The sequence below is a fragment of the Rhamphochromis sp. 'chilingali' genome (assembly GCF_963969265.1).
Source record: "Rhamphochromis sp. 'chilingali' genome assembly, chromosome: 8".
Classification (NCBI taxonomy): Eukaryota; Metazoa; Chordata; class Actinopteri; order Cichliformes; family Cichlidae; genus Rhamphochromis; species Rhamphochromis sp. 'chilingali'.
Genome location: NC_137935.1, coordinates 33,937,366 through 33,961,926, shown reverse-complemented (window position 1 = coordinate 33,961,926; position 24,561 = coordinate 33,937,366). Strand labels below are relative to the sequence as shown.

The following is a 24,561-nucleotide window of genomic DNA, read 5'->3' as shown; positions in this document are numbered from 1 at the left end:
ACGCTAGAAATGTGCTTTGGAGTTTGTACGTACTTTTTGGAGTTTGTATGTGTTTTGTCTCTAGGGGCCACTGTATATATTTATATATAAACATAGATAAATAAAACCACTTTCTTTTACATTAGTAATTCATTTTGTGCATAATTTTATATTATTGTTAATAATAAATTCATTAAAGCAACAAAACAACCTGAAGAGCCGGTTCGGAGCCGAAAGAGCTAAAAAGAGAATCACTACTGGCAAATTGCTACTATATGAGCATGCAGCGTTCCTAGATTTCTTAGATAGCTCCACCTGTCCACTCCACTGTCGCTCATCAAACCCAGATTCATGTTAGTTAGACAGAAGCTCACTCAACAATGAGTAACATCACGGTCCATTTTTTATTTCACAGAAAGTGCTTGCAAAGTGCAAAATAACCATTTTATTTCGAGGTTTCAGTAAATACATCTATGGATCATTTGTCACAAATATGAACTTAGGTGAAAGGAACAGTTTCATATTTTTAATAGATATACGTGTTTCCTCTTTCAGCCAAGAATTAGATGAGAGAAGCTAAAGTCAGCAGAAGATTTCATTAGCTTAGCACTAAGGCTGATAGCAAGGCTAGTTTCAGTAATGTGTTTGTTTTTGTTGTTTGTTTGTTTTGTTTTAGCCTCTACACAAATTCATCTGACTCCTTTATCAAGGATGCCATTTAGCACATTTTGCCAAAATGTAGACTTGTTTCTTTAATTATGCTGCCTGTTATGATCCGTAGCACGTTTAAAAATGTGAAATATAATGCAAAAAAATATCAGCTTTGTTCACTTTGTTCTTAAAGCTTTCACTCGTGTGTATGTAAATGTGGCAGAGGGATTGTTTTTCTTTGTTTTACTGTGGAAACAAGGTCAGATAATGAAGATTTGTCATTCTGATAAAGCCAAAAATGTCAACAAATGAGATCATTGGTATGTTTAAATAATTTATATCAATAAACTCTCAGCCAACTGTCTAGGAAAGGACTGCTTTATTGGTATAGCCCAGGGATTCAACAGACTGCCAGTGCAGACGCTTGATGAGCTTACATTTCATAATAATTCTTTACAGTCACTGCGGGAGTGACAGTCCTCATGTCAGTTAATGATTTCTGTGACTTGATTCACTCTGTCCGATCACGACCCTTTGCAGGCTGCAAGATAACCCTGGTGCAAGAAACCACACTAGTGCACATCCGTGTTGAAGTGTCCTTGAGCAAATCACTGAACCCATTCGCACTGTTTTATGATGCTGACCTCTGACTGCAGATCAGATCAGCAAAGAAAATGATCTTACATGAGGACTGTGATGGCCAACAGCACGCTCAGGAAGTTACCGAGCAAAGCTGCTGAGGCACTAACTGCTCTGGCCCCGTTCTTGTTATATTCAAGGGTTATGTGAACCAAAGGTGGTGTAGTTTGCCCCTCACAGTGCCTTAGGTCAGCACCCACGCAGGCAGCGTAGCCCATGGCATGGGCAATATAGTTCTGCTCGTTGACACCCTGGAAGAGGTGGGCCATGGGTCCACGGGCCAGCACTGCCACATCCTCTCCACTGTGGGTTGTTGTATCTACGGGGACAGCTGCCTGCTGGATGTAGTCTTTAGATTCTGGAGAAGATAAGGATAGAGTACAAATGATTAGTCCTTTCAAAGAACATTAGACCCCATTTACACTTAAAACTGGTTTGATGAATGATATCAGCACCTGACTGGTGCATGGTAGTAGATCTAACATAGTGAATTCTGTGAAACAACGAAGTAATGACTGGGTCTTACTGGTGTCAACATTGCGGATGTCAGGGCGTGCGCCATTAACGATTTTGTGCCCAGGTCCATTGCCGTACATGAGCGTGGTATAAGGCAACATGTCACTTGCCCACAGTGGAGATTTACCTGGAAGACACAAACATTATTTTTGATTTATCTTTCTATTTCTTTCTGCTGTTTCTTTCTGCCTCGGAGTGCTAAACAAACAAAAACACACATCATGCGCACACAAACACAAGTGCGAGGAGGGATTGCTTGATCCCAAGGGTGCTGCGGGAGGTCTAGAGCTTGTTGACGATCTCAGCGTTTCTCTCCAGATGAGCCATTAGCCTGGCGAGTCTCCCCGCTGATGAAGAGCTCAGAGTTTCAGAGTCACATTAATCACTGCTGCACTGCTGCACCGCTGGGAGGAGGAGGAAGAGGGTAGAAAAGGAAAAGGAAAGAGGGAGCGCAAAGGTGTGAAAAGCATGACACGACCACAGATCAATCAATACAGACTCTGAAGACTGATAGTGATACAGTACAGTGATAATATGACTGGTAACAACTGGAGAGAAGGAGGAGCAGCCTCCAAGCCTGAGAAACAAATTCCCAAACAGCGGCAGCTCCTTGAAGATGAAACATTTTTTTTGTTAGAACAGTGAAACTCTTGGCAACTCTCTGGACAGTTTTCCTCTGGATAGGTTTTCCCTTTCCCAATTACAGATTGTAGTGAGAGTGGGTTTTTGCAGAGCTCATCCATCTGAATACTGCAGTCAGAGGCGTAGCTGTTTTGACTGACAGACGTCTGGCACAGGCTGCCCTAACTTATCACTGTCTGCTGGACTTCACTTTCATAAAGAGGAGTCACTGAACTCCATTCCTCAGTGTTGTGTTGCCATCAGTACCTTTTGGGATCATCTTACTACATATTGACTTATGTGAGACCGTCCAAGAAGTTTTGCTCCAGCTTGCTTTTGCTCCAGCTTGCATACTAGTTACAGTAGACACAACACCAATGTTGGGATGATTCTAGACCTCAAATTTATCACAATCTTTGTGTGCAATTTCAGTACAACAGGCTGCATATTTCATTCCTCAGTTGACCTAAATGAAAGCAGTTTGGGAAATTTGCTGGTCTGAAGCATTCAGGTGTGCGTTACCACAACGTCATGGAGGATAGACATCAGCAATGATCTTTGAGAGATCATTTCTGCTCATCAATCTGGGTTACAAAATCATTTCTAAACTATTTGAAGTCGTTGCGGTCCTGGGTCAGTGGCCCAGTGTCTTGATTTTGTATTGTTGTTTATTAGTCTGTTTTGATTTTTGGTTCATGGTTTATGAGTCCTGGTGTTTCTGTTCTGTGTTTCTTAGCTTGTGTATTCCTCTGCTTCTCATGTCACTCTGGTCCCTGTACTCTGTGTTCCCTCCGTTCTTTGTCTGAGTTGTCTTTGAGTTGAGTCTGTGGATTTCCTGTTTTATTTTGAAGGTTTATGTCTTATGTCAGTGTTCTAGTTTCGTTTCCTCTGTCTCGTTAGCTCTAATTTCTCCCGGCTGTGTTCCCACCTGTTCCTCGTTCCCTCATGTGTATTTATAGTATGTGTGTCCTCCAGTGTTCAGCGTCGCGTCACGTCCTCAACTTGCTGTGTGTTTTTCTTTTGTGCTCCCAGTCTCTTGTCTTTAGGTTTTCCTAGTGTTTGTTATTAGCTTTGTGTTTTCAGTTTAGGTCTGTTTTTGTGAGTTTATATTTGGAGTTTCTGCCACAGTGGAATAAAGCTGCCTCTTTTAGTTCACTGTGAGTCCAGCGTTTGGGTCCTGTTCTCCTGCCTGCACACAGCACACCATGACAGAAGTCCATCTTCTACAGTGAGAAAGATTATTCACAAGTGGAAAACATTCAAGATAGTTGTCCATTTTCCCAGGAAATTCATCCTGAGTTCAGACAGCAATCCTCACAGAAATAAAAAAAAAATAAAATAAAATAAGAAGAAAGCTCAAGAACTACATCTCACCTCTTCAGACCTTAGTATTCAAAGTTGATGACAGTACAAGCAGAAAAAGACTTCATAAGTATGTCTGATTGGAAGAATTACCAGCAGAAAACCTCTTTTTAATAAAAAGAAAATGGCAGCAGCTGAGCTTTGTAAAGTTGTGTCTGAACAAACTAAAGATCTGGAACAATCTCCTTTGGACAGGTGAGATCAAAGTGGAGATGTCTGACTAACATGCACAGCACCACATTTGGAGAAAACCAAACACAGCAGGTGGAGGGGTTATGATTTCCACATGTTTTGTTTCTGGAGCTGATACATTTTTGGAAAAAATATCTACTGAGTAGATACACAGTTTAATAGTTACCACTTGAGTGATGCACCTAAAAGGGACTCAGCTACTCTTCATCTTTATTATATACATCTGTAAAAAAAAAATTATTCTGTGGTAAGTCAAACTGTATTTTATGAAAAAAAGGACATCTTTCAGGTCTAAAACCTTAAATAAAACAGAAAAGTGAGCAAGAGGAGAGAGAGTTGAAGAGGTAAGGAGCACATAAGATCAATAGGAAAGCCCTTTAAAGGGAGATTAACTGGTGAAAGTGATTGAGAACTTAGAAGGAAAAAAGGTAGAAGAGACGGTGTCATCAGTGTTGTAGATGGTAAATGGAAGACAGAAGAGGGAGAAAGCAGGGGACTGAAATAGAAAGGCAAGCAGGAGAAAGGCTGCCAGTAATGTGTGTTTACCCTGGCTGTAATTGCAGGGAGAGACAGCAGATGAAATGTCAAGCTGCTGGTGGCAGAAGCACACTGAAGCTGTGAGGATACAGGCACTAAGAGGCATCGCGCGCACACACACACACACAACAGGCACAAATGCTGCCGCAGGTGTCTATTGTCAGAGTGGTTAAACACACCTGGAGGGGGGAATGGAGGCACAGAGTAAAGGTTTGAGGGGGAAAACAGAAAGAATTGTGGAGAAAGCTTAACTTACTGATACACTGACGATTAAAGAAAATCCTAAATTCTTTTTAAGCATTTTTTTCAGCAGGATTTTTTTTTTTTTTTAGATGAATGAATTGCAGTTCTGTTAATAATTACCCAGAATGCTGTTCCCACGAAAGGGGAAGCCATTGAAGGTAAGAGGCTGAGAGTGGTCAGCCATCACTACAGTGAGAGTTTCATGCTCTTCGGTGAGTTCGAGGCCCTTAGCGATAGCACGGTCAAAAGCAACCGCCTCATGCAGGGCCATGGAGGCCCGCCCAGCATGGTGAGCCTGGTCAATACGCCCACCTGTAAACACAAGGAAGGAAGGGGTTAAACATAACGGAGAGTGATGTACTGCCTTCTGGTCTTGGTTTTAGGAGCAGAAAAATAATTGGAAAAACCAGCATAATTTTAAAAATATCTCCTACATAAAGTGGCCATAATTCCTAAACAGTTCATGTAGTACTTTTATTTAATGTATATGTGATGTATACACACAACGAAAGCATTTTTTTCAAAAAATGTATTTTCCAAAAATGCACTGGGAAACAAACAAAGTCAAAATAAAGCAATGATGATCTATGTGTGTGCCAAAAGATTGATGATCTGACCAATCTGATTGGTCAGATCTGTTTATTCCGATCCAAAATATCAGAAAAAACTAATGCCTAAATTTGTCCAGCGGTCAGTGTGAATAGCTGCATTATGAACAGGTGAATCTGAAAATTATTTTTTAAGCTCTCAATATTCACACAAATTTTACATGTGCGTTGTGCAAAGGCAGAAACCCTGGACATTAGGAGATTACAGTTTCACTGATTCCCAAGAACAGTTTGCAAAATCCACAAATCACTGGATTAAAGTCTCATCAGCATCAAACGACTTGAGCTGCACTTGCCCAGAAGACTTAAAATAAACTTTGAAAGGTTATATTTAGTCCTAATAAACATCCAAACACCTTGCAAGGAAACAGTTAACTATTATTTGAATGAGTTATACAGTCTGTATATTTTCCCCCTGGCAGCAGGTACATTTCAGAGTTGAACCTTTTCTAAAGAGAGAGTGGGTGATTTTTTTTCTGCATTAGCACATCTCCCGCTCCTGTCCTCTCCACCGGCTATATTGGAAAGTAAAGTAGACCCGGCTAATAAGTTGTGATCTCAGCGAGCTGTCAGTGATTGGGCGCACCATATGTCCACTTCTATTTATATATTTGCCTCTTATTTTTAAAGTCATTGTGAAGACACTCAGTGGCACCGTGGAGTCCCCAGGCAGCTGCCTCAGATTAAAAGAGAGATAGACAAGGAGGCCAGAGAGGCAGCCGCGTGGAACGGAAACACACCATCAGCACACACTGCGGCAAACTCATTGAGCTGTATGCAGAATCAGTGTCAACAGCAGGTACACACCGTGCTCTGAGCCAATGTTGTCACTATGGCACAAAGATCAATTTATCCCAACCAAGCTCCTATGTTGTACGCATATTAATATTTCAGCAAACAACAATTACTTAGTTATTTATATATAACTGTCACTTGGGCTGGTTGGGTATGATTATTATGCAATTTAACTGATCCTTCTATTTTTAGTCCTCTCACAGGAATTTTTTATCCAGTGTTTGTTGGATCGAGTGATGCGAATGTGTAGAAAACAGATGAAGCTGCTGTCCTCACCCTCCACTAACAGGAAGAAGCCTTTAGGGTTTTTCTGTAGGATGCGGATGGCCTTTTCTGTGGTCTCGATGATGGACGGATCCGTGCTCGGGTCCCTCTCCTCCTCGTAGCGGAGATCACCAGGTTCGAACAGAGCTGGGGAGGAGAAAGGAAAACTGCGCTATATTTATCAGTGATCAGTGGGGGTGTAGTGGCAAGGAAAGTCCTATTTTCCTCCTACTACTATTACCACTATTTTCAGCACACAGGAACTGATTAACCACACAGCAGGAGAAAACACAAAATATAGCAGCAAGCAAGCCCTCAGTCCACAAAAAGCACAATGACTGGATCCCTACACTTCCTACACACCCTCAAATACCAAAGGTTTATTGACAGCACCTGGTACTGAAAAAATATATTGGAGCATTTTCTGAAACAGAGCTAAAACCCTGCAAACATTTCAGCTGAATCAGAGTCTACCATTTTTTCTCACTGTCTAATATTTGCTGAAAAATAGTTAAAAAATGAAAGTTGTCCCAGTGTTGAGCTGTTTTTTCAGTGTCGCCTGGATGTTCTTGCTGGACTTTTTGGTAAAGTAATATTTGGATTTGAGAATCATTTTTTAAAATCCTTTTTTCAAATGGAACAAAATGAAAAAAACAAAACAAAAACAGTGTTGATTGAGAAAAGAGTAGGAAATCCAAGAGAGAAAAGCAGAGCACAGTTGGCCCAAGTTGAAACAGTCAGTCAGAGTTTTCTTAAATCCATCATGTGATTTGGACGCACTGGCGACTGTTGACTCCAGAGGGTTAATATTATGTACACTTAGTTAACTGAGTCACTAAATTATGAAGTCGGAACACAGAAAGAAAAGCTCCTAAGGTTAAGGTATTACTTTATTATAGACCTTTTAAAGACCCTAAACAAATAATTTGGATACATAAACCGCAAATAAAAACAAACGTCCAAACTCAAAAAATAAGTGACTGATAGGTTTGTAGCTTGAACCCATCCGCTGGAACGTTGAAGGCAATATAATTACACTGCAAAGCAAGACACAAGTAGGCAAAGTTCTTCATGTTACTTGTGCACGGGAGAAAACCGGACAGACACCGCTCTCTCGTCTGACCCTATTGAGGTTACATGAATATGCATAAGTTCATTAACATATGACGTCTACACACACTTGCCTGTGTGTGCGTGTGTGTGTGTGTGTGTGTGTGTGTGTGTGTGTGTGTGTGTGTGTGTGTGTGTGTGTGTGTGTGTGTGGACTGCTGATCAAAGGGTCAAACATCCTTGGTCAGGAAGAGGGTAGCCTCCCCCTCACCCTAGATAGATAACACGGTGAGGAAGTCCAGCAGTTCATCTAAACAAAGAGCACTTAGACTAAAACAGACGCAACTACGTTAATCCTACCATAAAACAATAAGACACGGTACGACCTCTCATGCTCCCAAAGTGCTGTGTAATACACACAAAGTTTGCAGACTATCAAGGATCAAAACCTCTACCAATCTACAACTAATTACAAAACTCTAAGCATATATAAGTAAATATTTCTAAGCATAAATGACAATCAACAATACAAATCTAACAGTGACACACAACCATGTTGATGCCTGACTCCACCACCGCTCCATTTAATAGAAACCACGTTTCTAGTTACATGTGAAGCAACAGGGGAATGCGCGAGGGAGCAAAGGAAGGGGAAAAAGAGAAAAAAACATACCCATGAGGTAGTCAGTGGTTTCAGGGTCCACAGCGTCAAAATCTGCTTTATTCCACACATAGTGGGCAACCTGTAACACACAGGAATACATATAACCATGGAGAGTGGAAGCAGAATACCAAAAGTGGTTGTACTTGTTATTAGTCACTGCATGACTCACCGGCAAACAGAAGGAAGCCGCTTCGTGTGCAAAGTAAAGGACACTTAACTGTTCTAACTATGAAACCTGCACCAGGTTTCTGTTCTTATATGATGCAAGTAATCACGTTTCTTATGGGAAAATAGCAGAATATTCATTTTGTAATACATTCACCTCTGGTATCTTTTGGCGAATAAAGTTTAAACAAAAACTCCCTGATACCTTATAATGTTAACGGTCTCCATTACAGTCAGATGCAGACACTGATAAGATCAGTCACACAACTGGACCCTCTTTAAACATATCAGGTCAAAATAAAAATCATCCAGTCCTCAGCAGGTCTTATAATAAATACAAATTTTAATGAAAGCTTGACATATTGTACCGTTTCATTATTTATGCAACAGAAATTTAAGTCAAAAGGCCAAAAACAGTGTGTGACAAACTAAGCACACCCTCGCCAAAAATAGTAAAGTTCATGACAAAACAAGTTTGCCAGGAGAAAACCTCTTCTTTCTAAAAACAACATAGCAGCCCAGCTCAGGTTTGTAAAGCTGCATCTGTACAAACAAGACTTCTGGAACAATGTCTGTTGGTCAGATGGGACCAAAGTGGAGATTTTTCGCAGCACCGCATTTGGATAAAACCAAAAGCAGCATATCATCACCTCACACCAACTGTCAAGCATGGTGGTAGAGGGGTCATGATTTGGATTTGTGTAGCAGTGAGACCTGGGTACCTTGCAGTCATGGAGTTAATAGTGAAATCCTCTGTATACCAAAGTATTCTGCACTTGGGTTCAGTTGTTATGCAATCAATAATCACACAGTATAATATGTCATGTGTTATTGATTAACAGATGTTGTATTTATCTGCTTTTAAGATTTATATTATGTCCTGACACATAAAACTGTAAATTGAAAGAGGGTGTCCTATCTTTTTAATATGACTGTATATGTACAGGTTTTTAGGTCTTCTGATTTCACACCACATCATACTTCTTACTTCTACCTGTTATTATGAGCAGAGGTGTTTTACCTTCCCAGTTTTTAAGTTCTGCCACTCTTTGATCAGGTCACGCCCATCCTTTCTTTCACCGTTTGAAAAGTAGTCTGTGGGGTATTCAGGGTCCTTGGTACCAGTAGGGGTCATGTACTTTCTACCGCCGCCAATGATCACCTGAAAACACATGCACACACACACACACACACACACACGCACACACACGCGAACATTTAAATCAAATTCAGCCGTTGAAAAGTTCAATATATACTGTTAAAAACAGAAGCGTACATCAATGTCTGTGTTGTTGATGAGCTGGAATGAGATATCCGTGCAGCCGTCCGTCTTAGCAGAATCAGGCATATCGGCATCACTGTACCACGTCCTGCTGGCACTGTGGGCATAGCTGCCTGCTGGGGTGGCGTGTTGCACCCTCGTGGTTGTTACGATGCCCACAGACTTGCCTGCAACGTAAACACAGTAGCTTCCTGCTTAACACAGGTTAACAAAAAGCACTCTGCTCCATGCTCTATGAGCAGGAAGAAAAGTCATTAGTCGTTAGTCAAAAACTTTCTCAACTCTGAATGCAAAAGTTATCTTGGTGTGAAGTCTAGTAGATACAGTACTTATTGTCCTTTTAGTACTTAATTATCCTTCATCTGACAGACATTCAAAGTTTAAGATCTCAGTCTCAGTGTGATAGCTGCAAGATGAGTGATGTGACGGCAAATTATCAGACACAGATACTCATGGCTTCATGAAGTGGTGATGTGAGATTACAAATCTCTGTCATGTATCAGAGGGATCAAAGTTCTTTATGCTCACTTGGAAAAAGTGTCCTGAAACTCAAAAGTCATTAAAGACATAACAGTCTGTAATGCGCACTGTAGGCGGCAGCAAATGGTTGATTAAACAATTAGCCAATCCACAGGCAATTAATCCAAACAATTAGGACAGCTAATTGTTAGAGCAATTTTTCAAAAATGAAAGAAATATGCTTGCAGGCTGTCAAATGTGAGCACTGAGCCTCACTTTGACACTTCACCATGGGGTTTAGAGGGGAATTTTGACATAGTTTTCTAGACTTGATGAATGAATAAAATAAAACTCCAGCTAATATGTAATTTTAATTGTGCAGGGTTATTACTTAAGAGAAAAAAGCAAAGATATCAGTGAAGAAAAAGCCTCCTGTGATGCCTCAGAGTTACAGTGGGGCAAAAAAGTATTTAGTCAGCCACCGATTGTACAAGTTCCCCCACCTAAAATGATGACAGAGGTCAGTAATTTGCACCAGAGGTACACTTCAACTGTGAGAGACAGAATGTGAAAAAAAAATCCATGAATCCACATGGTAGGATTTGTAAAGAATTTATTGGTAAATCAGGGTGGAAAATAAGTATTTGGTCAATAACAAAAATACAACTCAATACTTTGTAACATAACCTTTGTTGGCAATAACAGAGGTCAAACTTTTACTATAGGTCTTTACCAGGTTTGCACACACAGTAGCTGGTATTTTGGCCCATTCCTCCATGCAGATCTTCTCGAGAGCAGTGATGTTTTGGGGCTGTCGCCGAGCAACACGGACTTTCAACTCCCGCCACAGATTTTCTATGGGGTTGAGGTCTGGAGACTGGCTAGGCCACTCCAGGACTTTCAAATGCTTCTTACGGAGCCACTCCTTTGTTGCCCGGGCGGTGTGTTTTGGATCATTGTCATGTTGGAAGACCCAGCCTCGTTTCATCTTCAAAGTTCTCACTGATGGAAGGAGGTTTTGGCTCAAAATCTCACGATACATGGCCCCATTCATTCTGTCCTTAACACGGATCAGTCGTCCTGTCCCCTTGGCAGAAAAACAGCCCCATAGCATGATGTTTCCACCCCCATGCTTCACAGTAGGTATGGTGTTCTTGGGATGCAACTCAGTATTCTTCTTCCTCCAAACACGACGAGTTGAGTTTATACCAAAAAGTTCTACTTTGGTTTCATCTGACCACATGACATTCTCCCAATCCTCTGCTGTATCATCCATGTGCTCTCTGGCAAACTTCAGACGGGCCTGGACATGCACTGGCTTCAGCAGCGGAACACGTCTGGCACTGCGGGATTTGATTCCCTGCCGTTGTAGTGTGTTACTGATGGTGACCTTTGTTACTTTGGTCCCAGCTCTCTGCAGGTCATTCACCAGGTCCCCCCGTGTGGTTCTGGGATCTTTGCTCACCGTTCTCATGATCATTTTGACCCCACGGGATGAGATCTTGCGTGGAGCCCCAGATCGAGGGAGATTATCAGTGGTCTTGTATGTCTTCCATTTTCTGATGATTGCTCCCACAGTTGATTTTTTCACACCAAGCTGCTTGCCTATTGTAGATTCACTCTTCCCAGTCTGGTGCAGGTCTACAATACTTTTCCTGGTGTCCTTCGAAAGCTCTTTGGTCTTGGCCATGGCGGAGTTTGGAGTCTGACTGTTTGTCTTTTATACAGATGATGAGTTCAAACAGGTGCCATTCATACAGGTAACGAGTGGGGGACAGAAAAGCTTCTTACAGAAGACGTTACAGGTCTGTGAGAGCCAGAGATTTTCCTTGTTTGAGGTGACCAAATACTTATTTTCCACCCTAATTTACGAATAAATTCTTTACAAATCCTACCATGTGAATTCATGGATTTTTTTTTTCACATTCTGTCTCTCACAGTTGAAGTGTACCTCTGGTGCAAATTACTGACCTCTGTCATCATTTTAAGTGGGGGAACTTGCACAATCGGTGGCTGACTAAATACTTTTTTGCCCCACTGTATCTCAAGAGGTGCCGGGCTCCAGGTGAACCTTGCTGCTAGAAACTGCGTGGAAGGACACGACCGTTTCCAAAATGTTTTTTACAACATTAAATAGAAGCGTCTTCAAAAAACTGGTTCTCTGCAACATTCGCACCTGAGCATCGGTCTTTGGCATAGCGCTGGGGTCATGGCCATGACACTCTGCCTGTGTGCGTGTCATGAGATATTTATGGATGCTGATAACACTGGAACACGATAACAGTCAAGGTGCTTTCCCGTGTAGTAGATTATGCTGTGGTGGAACCTGAGGCTGCGAGCTGCTGTTGCTCCCTGCTCCCCGGTGGCCCCTGTAATACCACTCTGACAGGGCACTGCAGCTCACAGCAGAGCGCTCAGCTGTAAAATCAGGTTTTGTTGAGGCCGTGTAAGACCTGGGGGATTTTCTTTTGACAGAAGCTAGAACCTAAATGTGACACGCAGGGCCATGTCAGGTATCTGCCTGCTCTTTGTACAAGAGTCACACAATCCCATTTGTTGCTTCAATCACGGCATCTTTTAAATTCTTATCCTCTGAGTGTCATCTGTGCAGCAATGAGTTGCACTTGTTCACATGAGCCTATTGCCATCTGCTGAATATCACCATTACCATTAGTCTGTTTTATAAATCATTTGCTCATTATTATACATCACGTAAGCATTATGGTGAAATGTTATGGGCTTTTTCGCTTTAATCTTGTGGCATCTTGTTTTTAAACATCAGTTAAATTCTCATTTAAAGGTATTTTATTACATTTACAATCATCTGCCACTAAATGTCGTCTCCGCCGCTGAATTTCCCGTCAACAAAAAAGCTGCAGCAGTGTTTTCTGAAGCATGTCAATTGAATAAAAATGCTAATTTAAATGTTTTTATGCTCTGCTTTGCGGTTCTCATCACCCACATTTTGTCATTTTTATGCAAATGTTTCTGTTTCCATTTTTCCGCCTCTGGCATAAAAAATATGGCGTGACCTTTTTTTAATTTCACTTACAAAGCTCTGACTGGCTCAACAGTTTTTCCAATTCAAATAAGCTTCACGGAGCACAGCATAAAACTTTTTTCCCCCCCAATTATGTTTCAAACATTCAGAATAGCTAGCCATCTTATGTTTCTTTTTTTTCATTTGACACATTCAACTAACTGCAGTAAAGTAAGCTTTTTGGTATGATAATGATTAAAAACAAAGTAGTATAGTTCTGTCGTCTTTTGACTCTTTGACCCAGTTAGCATCCAAACTGCTGCATACACGTGACTATTGTTCCGCATGCTCTGATGAAGGCAAGAAGTCCAAAATATTAGCACGTTTGTTGACATGGTCAGAATAAATAGGTGAATTTTAAATTTGCCCATCTTTGCCTCAGGTTTTGTGCTACAATCTTTATACATTTGGGCATTAAAGGATGTACTAATACTCCACTACTACTGCTTGGAGTTTTAGTCTACAGATGAAAAAATTCTTTTTAAAGATTCAGTTAATGACATTTCTTGTCTTCAGTGGCTCACCAGCATCTTTGGCCCACTTCAAGATGGACGTCACCTCGTTGCCCTTCTGAGTTCTGCATACTCCATTGCGACCCGCCGCATTCACTCCAACGATGTTCAGGTTGGTTTTCACCCCACACAGATAGGCTGTGGCTGTGGCTGCGCTGTCTGCAACCTGGAAGTCCACACTGTAGGTCTGCACAGTACACACACATACACAAAGACACATTTACCATTTAAATATTTTCAGTATTGTCTCATCAAGCTCCCTTTACTCCTAGGGTTGTGTGGTGGTGCCAGAGTAATTGGGCATCTGGAGATATTTAAAAAATGAAAGGCTTCAAAGTAATTTTCCCTCTTCTGTAGGCACGTAGAACTCTTCCTTTTGTGAGCCATGGTTTCATTGCACCCCACTGAAGTATTTGAAATTCAGTTTTCAGTGCTACTGTGCTTGAGCCATTTTTCACATCTTTATATTTATTAAAACATGTGCAAACATTTAAAATAAGGCAAGCAGCAGCACGGGCAGCACGGTGGCACGGTGGTTAGCACTGTTGCCGCACAGCAAGAAGGTCCTGAGTTCAATTCCAACATCAGGCCGGGGTCTTTCTGTGTGGAGTTTGCATGCTCTCCCCGTGTTTGCGTGGGTTCCCTCCGGGTACTCCGGCTTCCCCCCACCGTCCAAAGACATGCAGCTTGAGGGGATAGGTTAATTGGAAAATCCAAATTGCCATTGTGTGAATGTGCGAGTGAACGTGAGTGCGAATGGTTGTCTGTCCCTGTGTGTTGGCCCTGCGACAGACTGGCGACCTGTCCAGGGTGTACCCCGCCTCTCGCCCTATGACAGCTGGGATAGGCTCCAGCGCCCCCCGCGACCCTGAAAAGGATAAGCGAATGGATGGATGGATGGTTTTAAAAAAACTGATGAAATTGAAATTCAATTTTTAATATGACCACCTTTATTCTTCCACACAGCCTGAACTGTCTCGGGCAAGCTTATGTTCCTTTTTCTACCAATTGTCCCACTCTGCTTCTGTAATGTTGAGTTCTGGGCTCTGTGTCATGGTGTGTTTGTCTATCCAGGTATGTTTTTACTGCATTGATAATGCGTTTGGGATTGTTATCATGCTCAAAAGTAAAGCCATTACCAATCAATCTTTATTGTATGGTATTCTATGGTAAATCACAATCTGATGGTACTCTTTTGTGCAAATAATTCGATAAATTTTGACAACACTCCCAACACCACTGGTTGAAATCCAGCCCCGTAACATAAAAGAACCTCCATTGTGTTTTACACATGGCTGTAGTCGCTGTTATACCCTCTCCTAACCTTGTTAAAATACACCACCGTAGATACTGAAGATAATTTAAATTAAAAGTTTCAAATTTGGACTCCATATCTGTTACCACTGATTTTCAGTCCAGGTCTTGTACAGGGAGTGCAGAATTATTAGGCAAATGAGTATTTTGTCCACATCATCCTCTTCATGCATGTTGTCTTACTCCAAGCTGTATAGGATCGAAAGCCTACTACCAATTAAGCATATTAGGTGATGTGCATCTCTGTAATGAGAAGGGGTGTGGTCTAATGACATCAACACCCTATATCAGGTGTGCATAATTATTAGGCAACGTCCTTTCCTTTGGCAAAATGGGTCAAAAGAAGGACTTGACAGGCTCAGAAAAGTCAAAAATAGTGAGATATCTTGCAGAGGGATGCAGCAGTCTCAAAATTGCAAAGCTTCTGAAGCGTGATCATCGAACAATCAAGCGTTTCATTCAAAATAGTCAACAGGGTCGCAAGAAGCGTGTGGAAAAACCAAGGCGCAAAATAACTGCCCATGAACTGAGAAAAGTCAAGCGTGCAGCTGCCAAGATGCCACTTGCCACCAGTTTGGCCATATTTCAGAGCTGCAACATCACTGGAGTGCCCAAAAGCACAAGGTGTGCAATACTCAGAGACATGGCCAAGGTAAGAAAGGCTGAAAGACGACCACCACTGAACAAGACACACAAGCTGAAACATCAAGACTGGGCCAAGAAATATCTCAAGACTGGTTTTTCTAAGGTTTTATGGACTGATGAAATGAGAGTGAGTCTTGATGGGCTAGATGGATGGGCCCGTGGCTGGATTAGTAAAGGGCAGAGAGCTCCAGTCCGACTCAGACGCCAGTAAGGTGGAGGTGGAGTACTGGTTTGGGCTGGTATCATCAAAGATGAGCTTGTGGGGCCTTTTCGGGTTGAGGATGGAGTCAAGCTCAACTCCCAGTCCTGCTGCCAGTTTCTGGAAGACACCTTCTTCAAGCAGTGGTACAGGAAGAAGTCTGCATCCTTCAAGAAAAACATGATTTTCATGCAGGACAATGCTCCATCACACGCGTCCAAGTACTCCACAGCGTGGCTGGCAAGAAAGGGTATAAAAGAAGAAAAACTAATGACATGGCCTCCTTGTTCACCTGATCTGAACCCCATTGAGAACCTGTGGTCCATCATCAAGTGTGAGATTTACAAGGAGGGAAAACAGTACACCTCTCTGAACAGTGTCTGGGAGGCTGTGGTTGCTGCTGCACGCAATGTTGATGGTGAACAGATCAAAACACTGACAGAATCCATGGATGGCAGGCTTTTGAGTGTCCTTGCAAAGAAAGGTGGCTATATTGGTCGCTGATTTGTTTTTGTTTTGTTTTTGAATGTCAGAAATGTATATTTGTGAATGTGGAGATGTTATATTGGTTTCACTGGTAAAAATAAATAATTGAAATGGGTATATATTTGTTTTTTGTTAAGTTGCCTAATAATTATGCACAGTAATAGTCACCTGCACACACAGATATCCCCCTAAAATAGCTAAAACTAAAAACTACTTCCAAAAACATTCAGCTTTGATATTAATGAGTTTTTTGGGTTCATTGAGAACATGGTTGTTGTTCAATAATAAAATTATTCCTCAAAAATACAACTTGCCTAATAATTCTGCACTCCCTGTATAATTTGGCATAGCTTAACTATTTTTTCCCATTTCCCTTCCCCAAGAATGGTTTCTTCCACCCTTCCACTGAGAGCATTTCTGATGAGGCTTTAGTGAACAGTGATCATCTTAAATTAGAAACAAATGGTCCTTTAACAAGGATATTTTTCCAGTTACAGACAGAAAACAGCTGGCTTAGCTGTAGCTAAGACTAGCCATGGTTCATAGCTAGCTTTACAATTAACAGTTAAAATTCATACACTGTGGCTTGTTTTGCTATAGAATAGCCCTTTATTGCCATTGTATGTGTATATAAAATTACAGAAGAATATACAATTGTCTACTCTAGTTTCTTTTAAAGAAGTTTACGGTGCACTAATTTTCTATGGCACAATAGATGTTTGTCTGACAACAAAGGCTATTTTTTGTTTTTAATGTCCCTACACACTATTTTCCTATCCTTACCTTTCCTGTCACTGATTTTTGATCCATCTCCCTGAAATTAATATCCTCCATTTTTAAGAGGCAGAAAAGTCCCTTTTGTCACTCACGTGAAAGTCCACAGTTTGAGCAATACATGTGACAGCGTTTTCTGCTTAAGTTGTTTTATTTTTAATATGTTTTTAATATAAAATATTGTATTAGTTGATGTTATTATTTAGGGTAAGGCATTAAGTCTAACAAGTTACAGGCTTGTATTTCTGGTTAGAAGAGTTACAGCCACCTGCTAAAGGCTTTCCAAAACACGTGCTGTAGACACAAGTTCCAACTGAAATACATTAGTTTAATAATATATATTAGTTACTATGAGACCAGTCTGACATAAGGCCCCTCACACAGAAACTGTATGCCTACAGGGCTGATTGCATTCATATTCAGTACTGAAAATCTAAAATAGGGATGCCAGACTCATTTCCATTGTGACCAGTGAAATTCCTCTTTCTGTCAGTGTAAAAAAAAGTTTAATTATAGAATTAATCATTGAGATATCTTAATATAAGAAAAAGAAGTGCGATTTCAACAGGACATTTCAGTTTTTCTACATAATAAAACATTGCTGCTGCAGTAAATGAAAGAAATCTGTCACCCCAACTCTTTTGGCTTAAACTGTAAGAAATCAATGAGTAAAATTACAGAAAAACTTCTGGCAGCTCATTTAATCTTCTGTAATTATAAATCAGAAACTCTTTTTTTGATATCTCACAGAAAGAAGTGAAAAAATAGGAACTTTTCTGTTCTGTCTTTTCTTAATTTTCTTCTTTTTCTTAATCTGCTACCTAATTACTTTGGGGTAGCATAAATGGCCCATGGGCGAGGTCAGTAAAGATAAAGCGTTAAAACTAATGAAAATACACTCAAAAGTCCCAAATTCCTTTCTTTATTTTTCTAAAGCTGTGCAGCTGGGCCAGAGTCTGTGTCAGGCTGATTCTGGCCCCCGGGCCTTATGTTTGAAACCACTGATCTAAAGATAGAGGATGATGCATATACTTAAATGACTTCATCACATGTCACACTTGTTTTGGGAGCACCCATAGTTGTACTGTGGCTGACGCAGCAGCTATATGGTACCATGGGTTCCTCTTTTTATATCATAATTATGTATCGATGTGTGTGTGTGTGTGTGTGTGTGTGTGTGTGTGTGTGTGTGTGTGTGTGTACCTTGGCCAGCCCCACATTGGGGAAGGTGTCCATGGTCATCACTGTCTCCTCCCCTGGCTGGTTCTCCAGCTGTCCCTTGAGAATACGAGCTGCTGTGAGGGTTGTGAGTCCCATACCTGAGGCCCACAGACACAAGTTCACACACTGTAGCTTTGATAAACACAAATAACTCCCTCCTGCATCTTCTTGTATTCCTTTAAAATATTTGTTTTCTATGCTGTAAATTGGTGGCTGAGCAAACAGAGCAGACAATGGATCTATGTATATAAAAAAGTAATTCAAGCACTCTTTACTTATTCTGCTTGTTTTAACTGTTCAGCCGAGTGAGGCTGTCTAATGATATTCGTGCAAAGGATTGACAGTGTTGTGTAACCTACCATCTCCAAGGAAAAACAGGATGTTCTTGGCAACGTTGGTGTTCAGCTTCCTGTCTAGTGCTGCCTGCAGTGTCTTCCTCGCCTGTGACCTCCAGAACTCTGAGTTCTCTTCCTCAACTTAAGGCAAACACAGGAGTCAGAGTGGTGTTTAAAACATCAGTTCAAACAAAAATATGCACTCAACACAAGCACCAGCTTACCTTTTATTGAAGCTTCTCTTACATATTGGAGTTCATCTGATCTTGATGCTGGTTGCTTTCAGACAAAACTATGATATAACACTTAGCATTTCCTACTGTAGCTGGAAATTCAAAGTGTTCTCACAACTGAAGTAAGTACACTAAAATAAACCAGAGATGGAGCGGACAGCAGGAAACAGAAAAAAGCTAAATTGTACATACCATAATAATTACTCAGTAATCGCTCATTACCTTTAAATTGGAGATATATGGGCACATAGAGGGGCCTTTTAAGCAGTGCACATTCATTATATTAAAAGGGTAACTGATAACTATAGATGAAGCTGCTGCTTAAAGACAGTTTATGTCTGGAGAGTAAATGTTTGGAGCCTATATTTGTTTCATTATACAGGATGGGCCATTTATATGGATACACCATAATAACATGGGAATGGTTGGTGATATTAAAGTCCTGTTTGTGGCACATTAGTATATGTGAGGGGGCAAACTCCTCAAGATGGGTGGTGACCATGGTGGCCATTTAAAAGTCGGCCATCTTGGATACAACTTTTGTTTTTTCAATAGGAAGAGGGCCATGTGACACATCAAACTTATTGGTAATGTCACAAGAAAAACAATGGTGTGCTTGGTTTCAACGTAACTTTATTCTTTCATGAGTTATTTACAAGTTTCTCTTTGTTCACAGCCATTGACATGTTGAAGAGGTTAACACGTGAGGAGCGGATCGAAATTGTGTTGATATCTGGTGAACGCAGTAACCGGGTCATTGCAGCAGATTTCAATGCAAGACACCCTACGAGACCACCCATCTCCCATGCTACAGTTAGCAAACTGCTTGCTAAGTTTCGTGAAACTGGATGCAAGAAAACTGTCACTAATGAAGAAACATCAGTGGCTGTCCTAGCTTCATTCAGCAAGAGCTCACAGCGTAGCGCTCACCGCATGTCATTGGAGAGTGGAATTAGTCGAACATCCCCTCGGCGGATATTAGCTACTCACAAATGGCACCCTTACAAACTCCAGCTACTGCAGCATCTCAACGAGGATGACCCAGATCGGCGCACAGAATTTGCAAAATGGGCAAAACAAAAATCGGAACAGGACCCTCAGTTCACGCAGAAGAGTTTGTTCAGTGATGAGGCAAACTTTTATGTGAATAGTGAAGTTAACAAACAAAAGCACCGCTATTGGTCTGACACTAACCCACATTGGATGGATCCCTCCAAGACTGTTGGAACAACAAAAGTGATGGTTTGGTGTGGTATATGGGGACAACAATAGTGGGTCCATTCTTCATCAATGGAAACCTCAAGGCCACTGGACATTTGAAATTGCTACATGATGATGTGTTTCCCTCTTTATGCACTGAAGCTGGCACGTTCCCTGAGTTTTTCCAGCAAGATGGTGCACCACCACATTATGGGTTCCAGGTCCGAGCATTCCTAGATGAACGGTTTCCTGGAAAGTGGATTGGTTGTCGTGGGCTAGTTGAATGGCCCCCAAGCTCTCCCGATCTGACCCCCTTAGACTTTTATCTTTGGGGTCATCTGAAGGCAATTGTCTACGGTGTGAAGATACGAGATGTGCAGCACCTGAAACTACGGATACTGGATGCTTGTGCTGGCATTTCCCCTGCGGTGTTGCTATCAGTGTGTGAAGAGTGGGAGAAGAGGGTTGCATTGACAATCCAACACAATGGGTAGCGCATTGAACACATTTTATAAGTAGTCAGAAACTTGTAAATAACTCATGAAAGAATAAAGTTACGTTGAAACCAAGCACGCCATTGTTTTTCTTGTGACATTACCAATAAGTTTGATGTGTCACATGGCCCTCTTCCTATTGAAAAAACAAAAGTTGTATCCAAGATGGCCGACTTCTAAATGGCCACCATGGTCACCACCCATCTTGAGGAGTTTGCCCCCTCACATATACTAATGTGCCACAAACAGGACTTTAATATCACCAACCATTCCCATGTTATTACGGTGTATCCATATAAATGGCCCACCCTGTAGTCTAAAAACACCTTTCTTAATAAGAGTTTTATTCTCTGACTCATCCGGCTATTAAGCAATAAAGCCTATTGACTGTAGGAAACTGCCAAAACACTGATGTTTCATACAACAGTGTGTGATCCAGTTAACAAAGCAGCACAATCAGGTTCAAGCTGAAACTTTCTCCTGGTTTGACTCAGTTTGTGCTCTTCCGTGGAGTGATTAATACATAATGTTGAGGTTTTCAAATGGCCTTCTTTTCATCAAACAAGAATACTTTGATGAATTTAGACCATTCTGGGCTTGTAATCTACTGATGCTAATGCTCCAGGTACTCAGCTAGATAAAAGTAGCAGAATAATTTTAATATGTACTATCATAATTACAGAATGGATTTTTAAAATGTTTAATCAGCCTTTTAATTGAGTATTACAATGTGTCTTTAGAACAGGAGTGAGGCTCTCTAAAAACGGGCTCCAAAGTACAGATGCAGTTAAAAAAACATAATAAACACATAATGATTATAGATCCACAATCTTAGTTATTTACAAATTTCTGATCAAGTTAATTTAGTTTGACCTTGAAATATGTTTTCCATATAGCAACGTTCTAAACCTTTGAACTGTAGCATAATTACAGTTTTATCTAAGATGCTTTCCTACTGTGAGTGTTTATAGCGCAACATGTTCCTGCTGGAAATCAGTATCTCACTTCAGGTGTAACTTTAAACTTGGAGAAAACTTCCGCCTAAAATTCCACAGATCACAATCAAAGCCTTGTTCGGCGCATCCTGCAGAGATCACTGTGAGCAGTGTTAGAAAGAAACTCTTTCGAGACTTGAATGTGTGTTTACTGCAGTGTTTGTTCGCAGCAACAGCTGTCACACCTCACTTTAATGCTCTCTTATCTACTGCAGTACATCTCTGTATGCTGTTAAACAGTTATTCTGATACAGTAGTCCATTAATTCACAGTGATTGCTGATAACGGGGAGTTTTGCAGAACTCCATCTGCACTCAAAGTGCTGACTTGCAAAGTTTGGAAGCTCCTGTCAAAAAACAACCGGGGACCATGAAAGGAAGGGTGGAAGGTGAGACATCATTAAGAAGAAAAAAGGGAAAGTGAAAAGAGGGTAAAGACAGAGCCCAAAGGGAGAAGAGAAAGGGACTCAGAATTGGTGGATGATGGAGTTTTAAAGCTTTTAAATAGAGAAGAAGTTTGATTCTTAGGTTAAAAACGGAGAATCATACATCAAACTCAACATTTTCAGGTCACTCTGATGTTATCGTAAAAAGACCTGCAAATCTAATAGTTTGTGTAAAAGCTGCAGAGTGAAGGAATGGGGGGGGGGGGGGGGGGGGGAGCCTGTGTTATGAAGAGGTGCATTTTTGCTTGTGGGTGAATTTCTGCAGCTGTAACACTGGAAGAAAAAAAATGAAGTTCTGGTCGAAGTGGCACTCAAATATCAATACTGAAAGAAAGGACAATGGGAAAACTAATACAAGGACAAGTGGTCTACTTGTTGTGTGCTACCAATAGAAGTTCTGGGTTAGGTTTTTCAAGGTTTTTGTTTAAAGGTAAAGAGCTGAAATCTGAAAGGGTTTGAACAGTGTTAAAGGTCAAAACACTGTGTACTGTTTGGTTCATCAGCATTTGAAGGCAGCAGAATGAATGTACATTTGAAACGTAAATGAAATGCAAGCTTAAGATGGAAACAGTGGAACTGGTTTTTGATTAAACGCAGGTATTGATTCACTTACAATTAAAATGAACTTCAGCTGAAACATTTAAATGAAAGCAGATGAAGTGGGCATGTCAGCTGATGTGTAAAGTCTGAACGCAGTGGAGCAGTTAATTCAGGAAATATCACTGAAGCACTGAAAGGTTTTCAGTTGAAGGTTATAGTGCTTATTGTTGATTTTGTACATGGTGAACGCAGTTGAACAGCCATTTGTAGTGTAAATGCCGAACACGATTGAAATGACATTTAAAGACTGTGTGTGTTTGGCTTGATGTGTGAGCCCTGAGGTTCGGTAAATGTAAAACAATGGAAGCATTAGATGAAGAACATGCAGAGGCTGTTATCTGTCAAGAGTTGAGGTTTTTATTCACTTTTTAAAATGTGTCTCTATGCATAGACAATGGCCAGTGGGTAGAACAGGAAGTCCTGAAGCAAATATTGATTAACCGATATACTCACTAGCTGAAATGTTCCCACACTGGTTGCAATACAGCAAGCAGTTGCTTAAATGTAAAAGCTGAAAATCAGTCAAACTACCCTGTGACACAAAAAGACTTATGAGCTGAATGGTCAGCAAAGTGTAAGAAACTGGTAAATAAAGTGACATAGGATAAGGTTTGAGCCAGATGTGGCAAAAGTACACACATTCAGTACTTAAGTAGAAGTACAGATACTTCAGCTATTTTTATCCAAAGCTAAACATTGTGCTATATTAATGTAATAATAAAATAACATAAGTAATTTCTTTTAAGTGCTCCAGTATTTATCTTTGTGTACAGGCTGTGATCAGCTGATCTGGGACACTGCTGCTCTTTGTGAATATACAAACGGATGTGAGCAGATGCATGTGAGCATGAGTTCTCCTGGCTGATTTCCATTATCTACACTGACAGTACACTGTTTATGCTGTCTTTATGCTAAACAGTATCATCATCCTAACTTCAAATTTATCTTTGCTACATTGGATGTAACCCAACTCTGGCCATCAAATCACCAATCACACACTGTTCTTTACTTTAAATCCATCACAACACAGCAAACTAACCTGTTTGTCCTGGACTAACCTGCAGAGGAGTTTCATGTCAAACACAATGTCACATGTACAGACTCAATATCTGATTTAGAAAACATCAAAGCAGAAGAAAACCCAAAACAAAACTAAAACAAGAGTGCGTTTTCCTTCTTTCCTTACCTGTGGCAATGGATGATCCAAGCACCACCAACAGAAAGAGAGCCAGGAACGACCTTCTTGTGGACGCCATGGCCACGATCGAGATGGCAGTCTGCTCCTCTAAGTCTTGAATCAACTCTTCCACTCTAATAATACCCGTTTCCAATCTAACCTGCTGTCAGTCATATTTAACAGCATGTCATAAATACATAAACACCAATCAACCTGTGGCAGCCTTATATGACCCTTTGAGTGAAAAGAAATGTGTTGTGGTTGGCATGGAGGAGAAATAAGACACAAAAAAAAACATAACAAAAATATACCTGCAGCTTAAACTACTGTAATAATGAACCTATGAATATTTGTGGTCCTTGACTAGAGGACTCATTAAGAGTAGTTTTAATGACACCATTGAATTGAGCGTATACACGGGCATTATTTATGACCCTGTGACAAAGATCAAGGAAATGCATGCGAACATACCAATCAGCAATTGAAAGTTTGTGTGTGTGTGTGTGTGTGTGTGTGTGTGTGTGTGTGTGTGTGTGTGTGTGTGTGTGTGTGTGTGTGTAATTTCTAACCATAAATGGACTGTATCTGAGAGATAATGCAACAGAGCAATACAGTTATGTAAGTGAGAAAGACAGAGTCCGCCGGGACTGAGCTGAAAGTCAGAAGCACTCAGCCATCTATTTTCCAATGAATACATTAGCAAGAAGGGATATAAGTATCGACAATCATGTTTTATTTGATTGCTTGTCCAAAATTTCCACATCACCCTTCTGAGAGAACAAGAGGTAACATGGCAACCGATGCAGAAAGCGTGTTTTGCATCTTATTCAACAGGTGCCATGCGTCACACAGGTAATTTAATCA

The 24,561-nt window shown here is 40.8% G+C and overlaps 1 protein-coding gene across 1 annotated transcript; it reads right to left on the bottom strand.

Moving 5' to 3' along the window:
* Positions 1 to 1,083: 1,083 nt before the first annotated feature.
* alp3 (alkaline phosphatase 3) lies at positions 1,084 to 23,776 on the bottom strand (the record flags this gene model as incomplete). The annotated part of the gene is made up of 11 exons (XM_080889618.1): positions 1,084 to 1,627; positions 1,796 to 1,912; positions 4,861 to 5,052; positions 6,420 to 6,554; positions 8,131 to 8,200; positions 9,308 to 9,448; positions 9,563 to 9,735; positions 13,592 to 13,766; positions 18,201 to 18,316; positions 18,578 to 18,694; positions 23,707 to 23,776. The coding sequence occupies 11 exons, from the start codon at positions 23,774 to 23,776 to the stop codon at positions 1,311 to 1,313; spliced, it is 1,623 nt and encodes a 540-aa protein (XP_080745744.1). The 3' UTR covers positions 1,084 to 1,310.
* Positions 23,777 to 24,561: the final 785 nt, after the last annotated feature.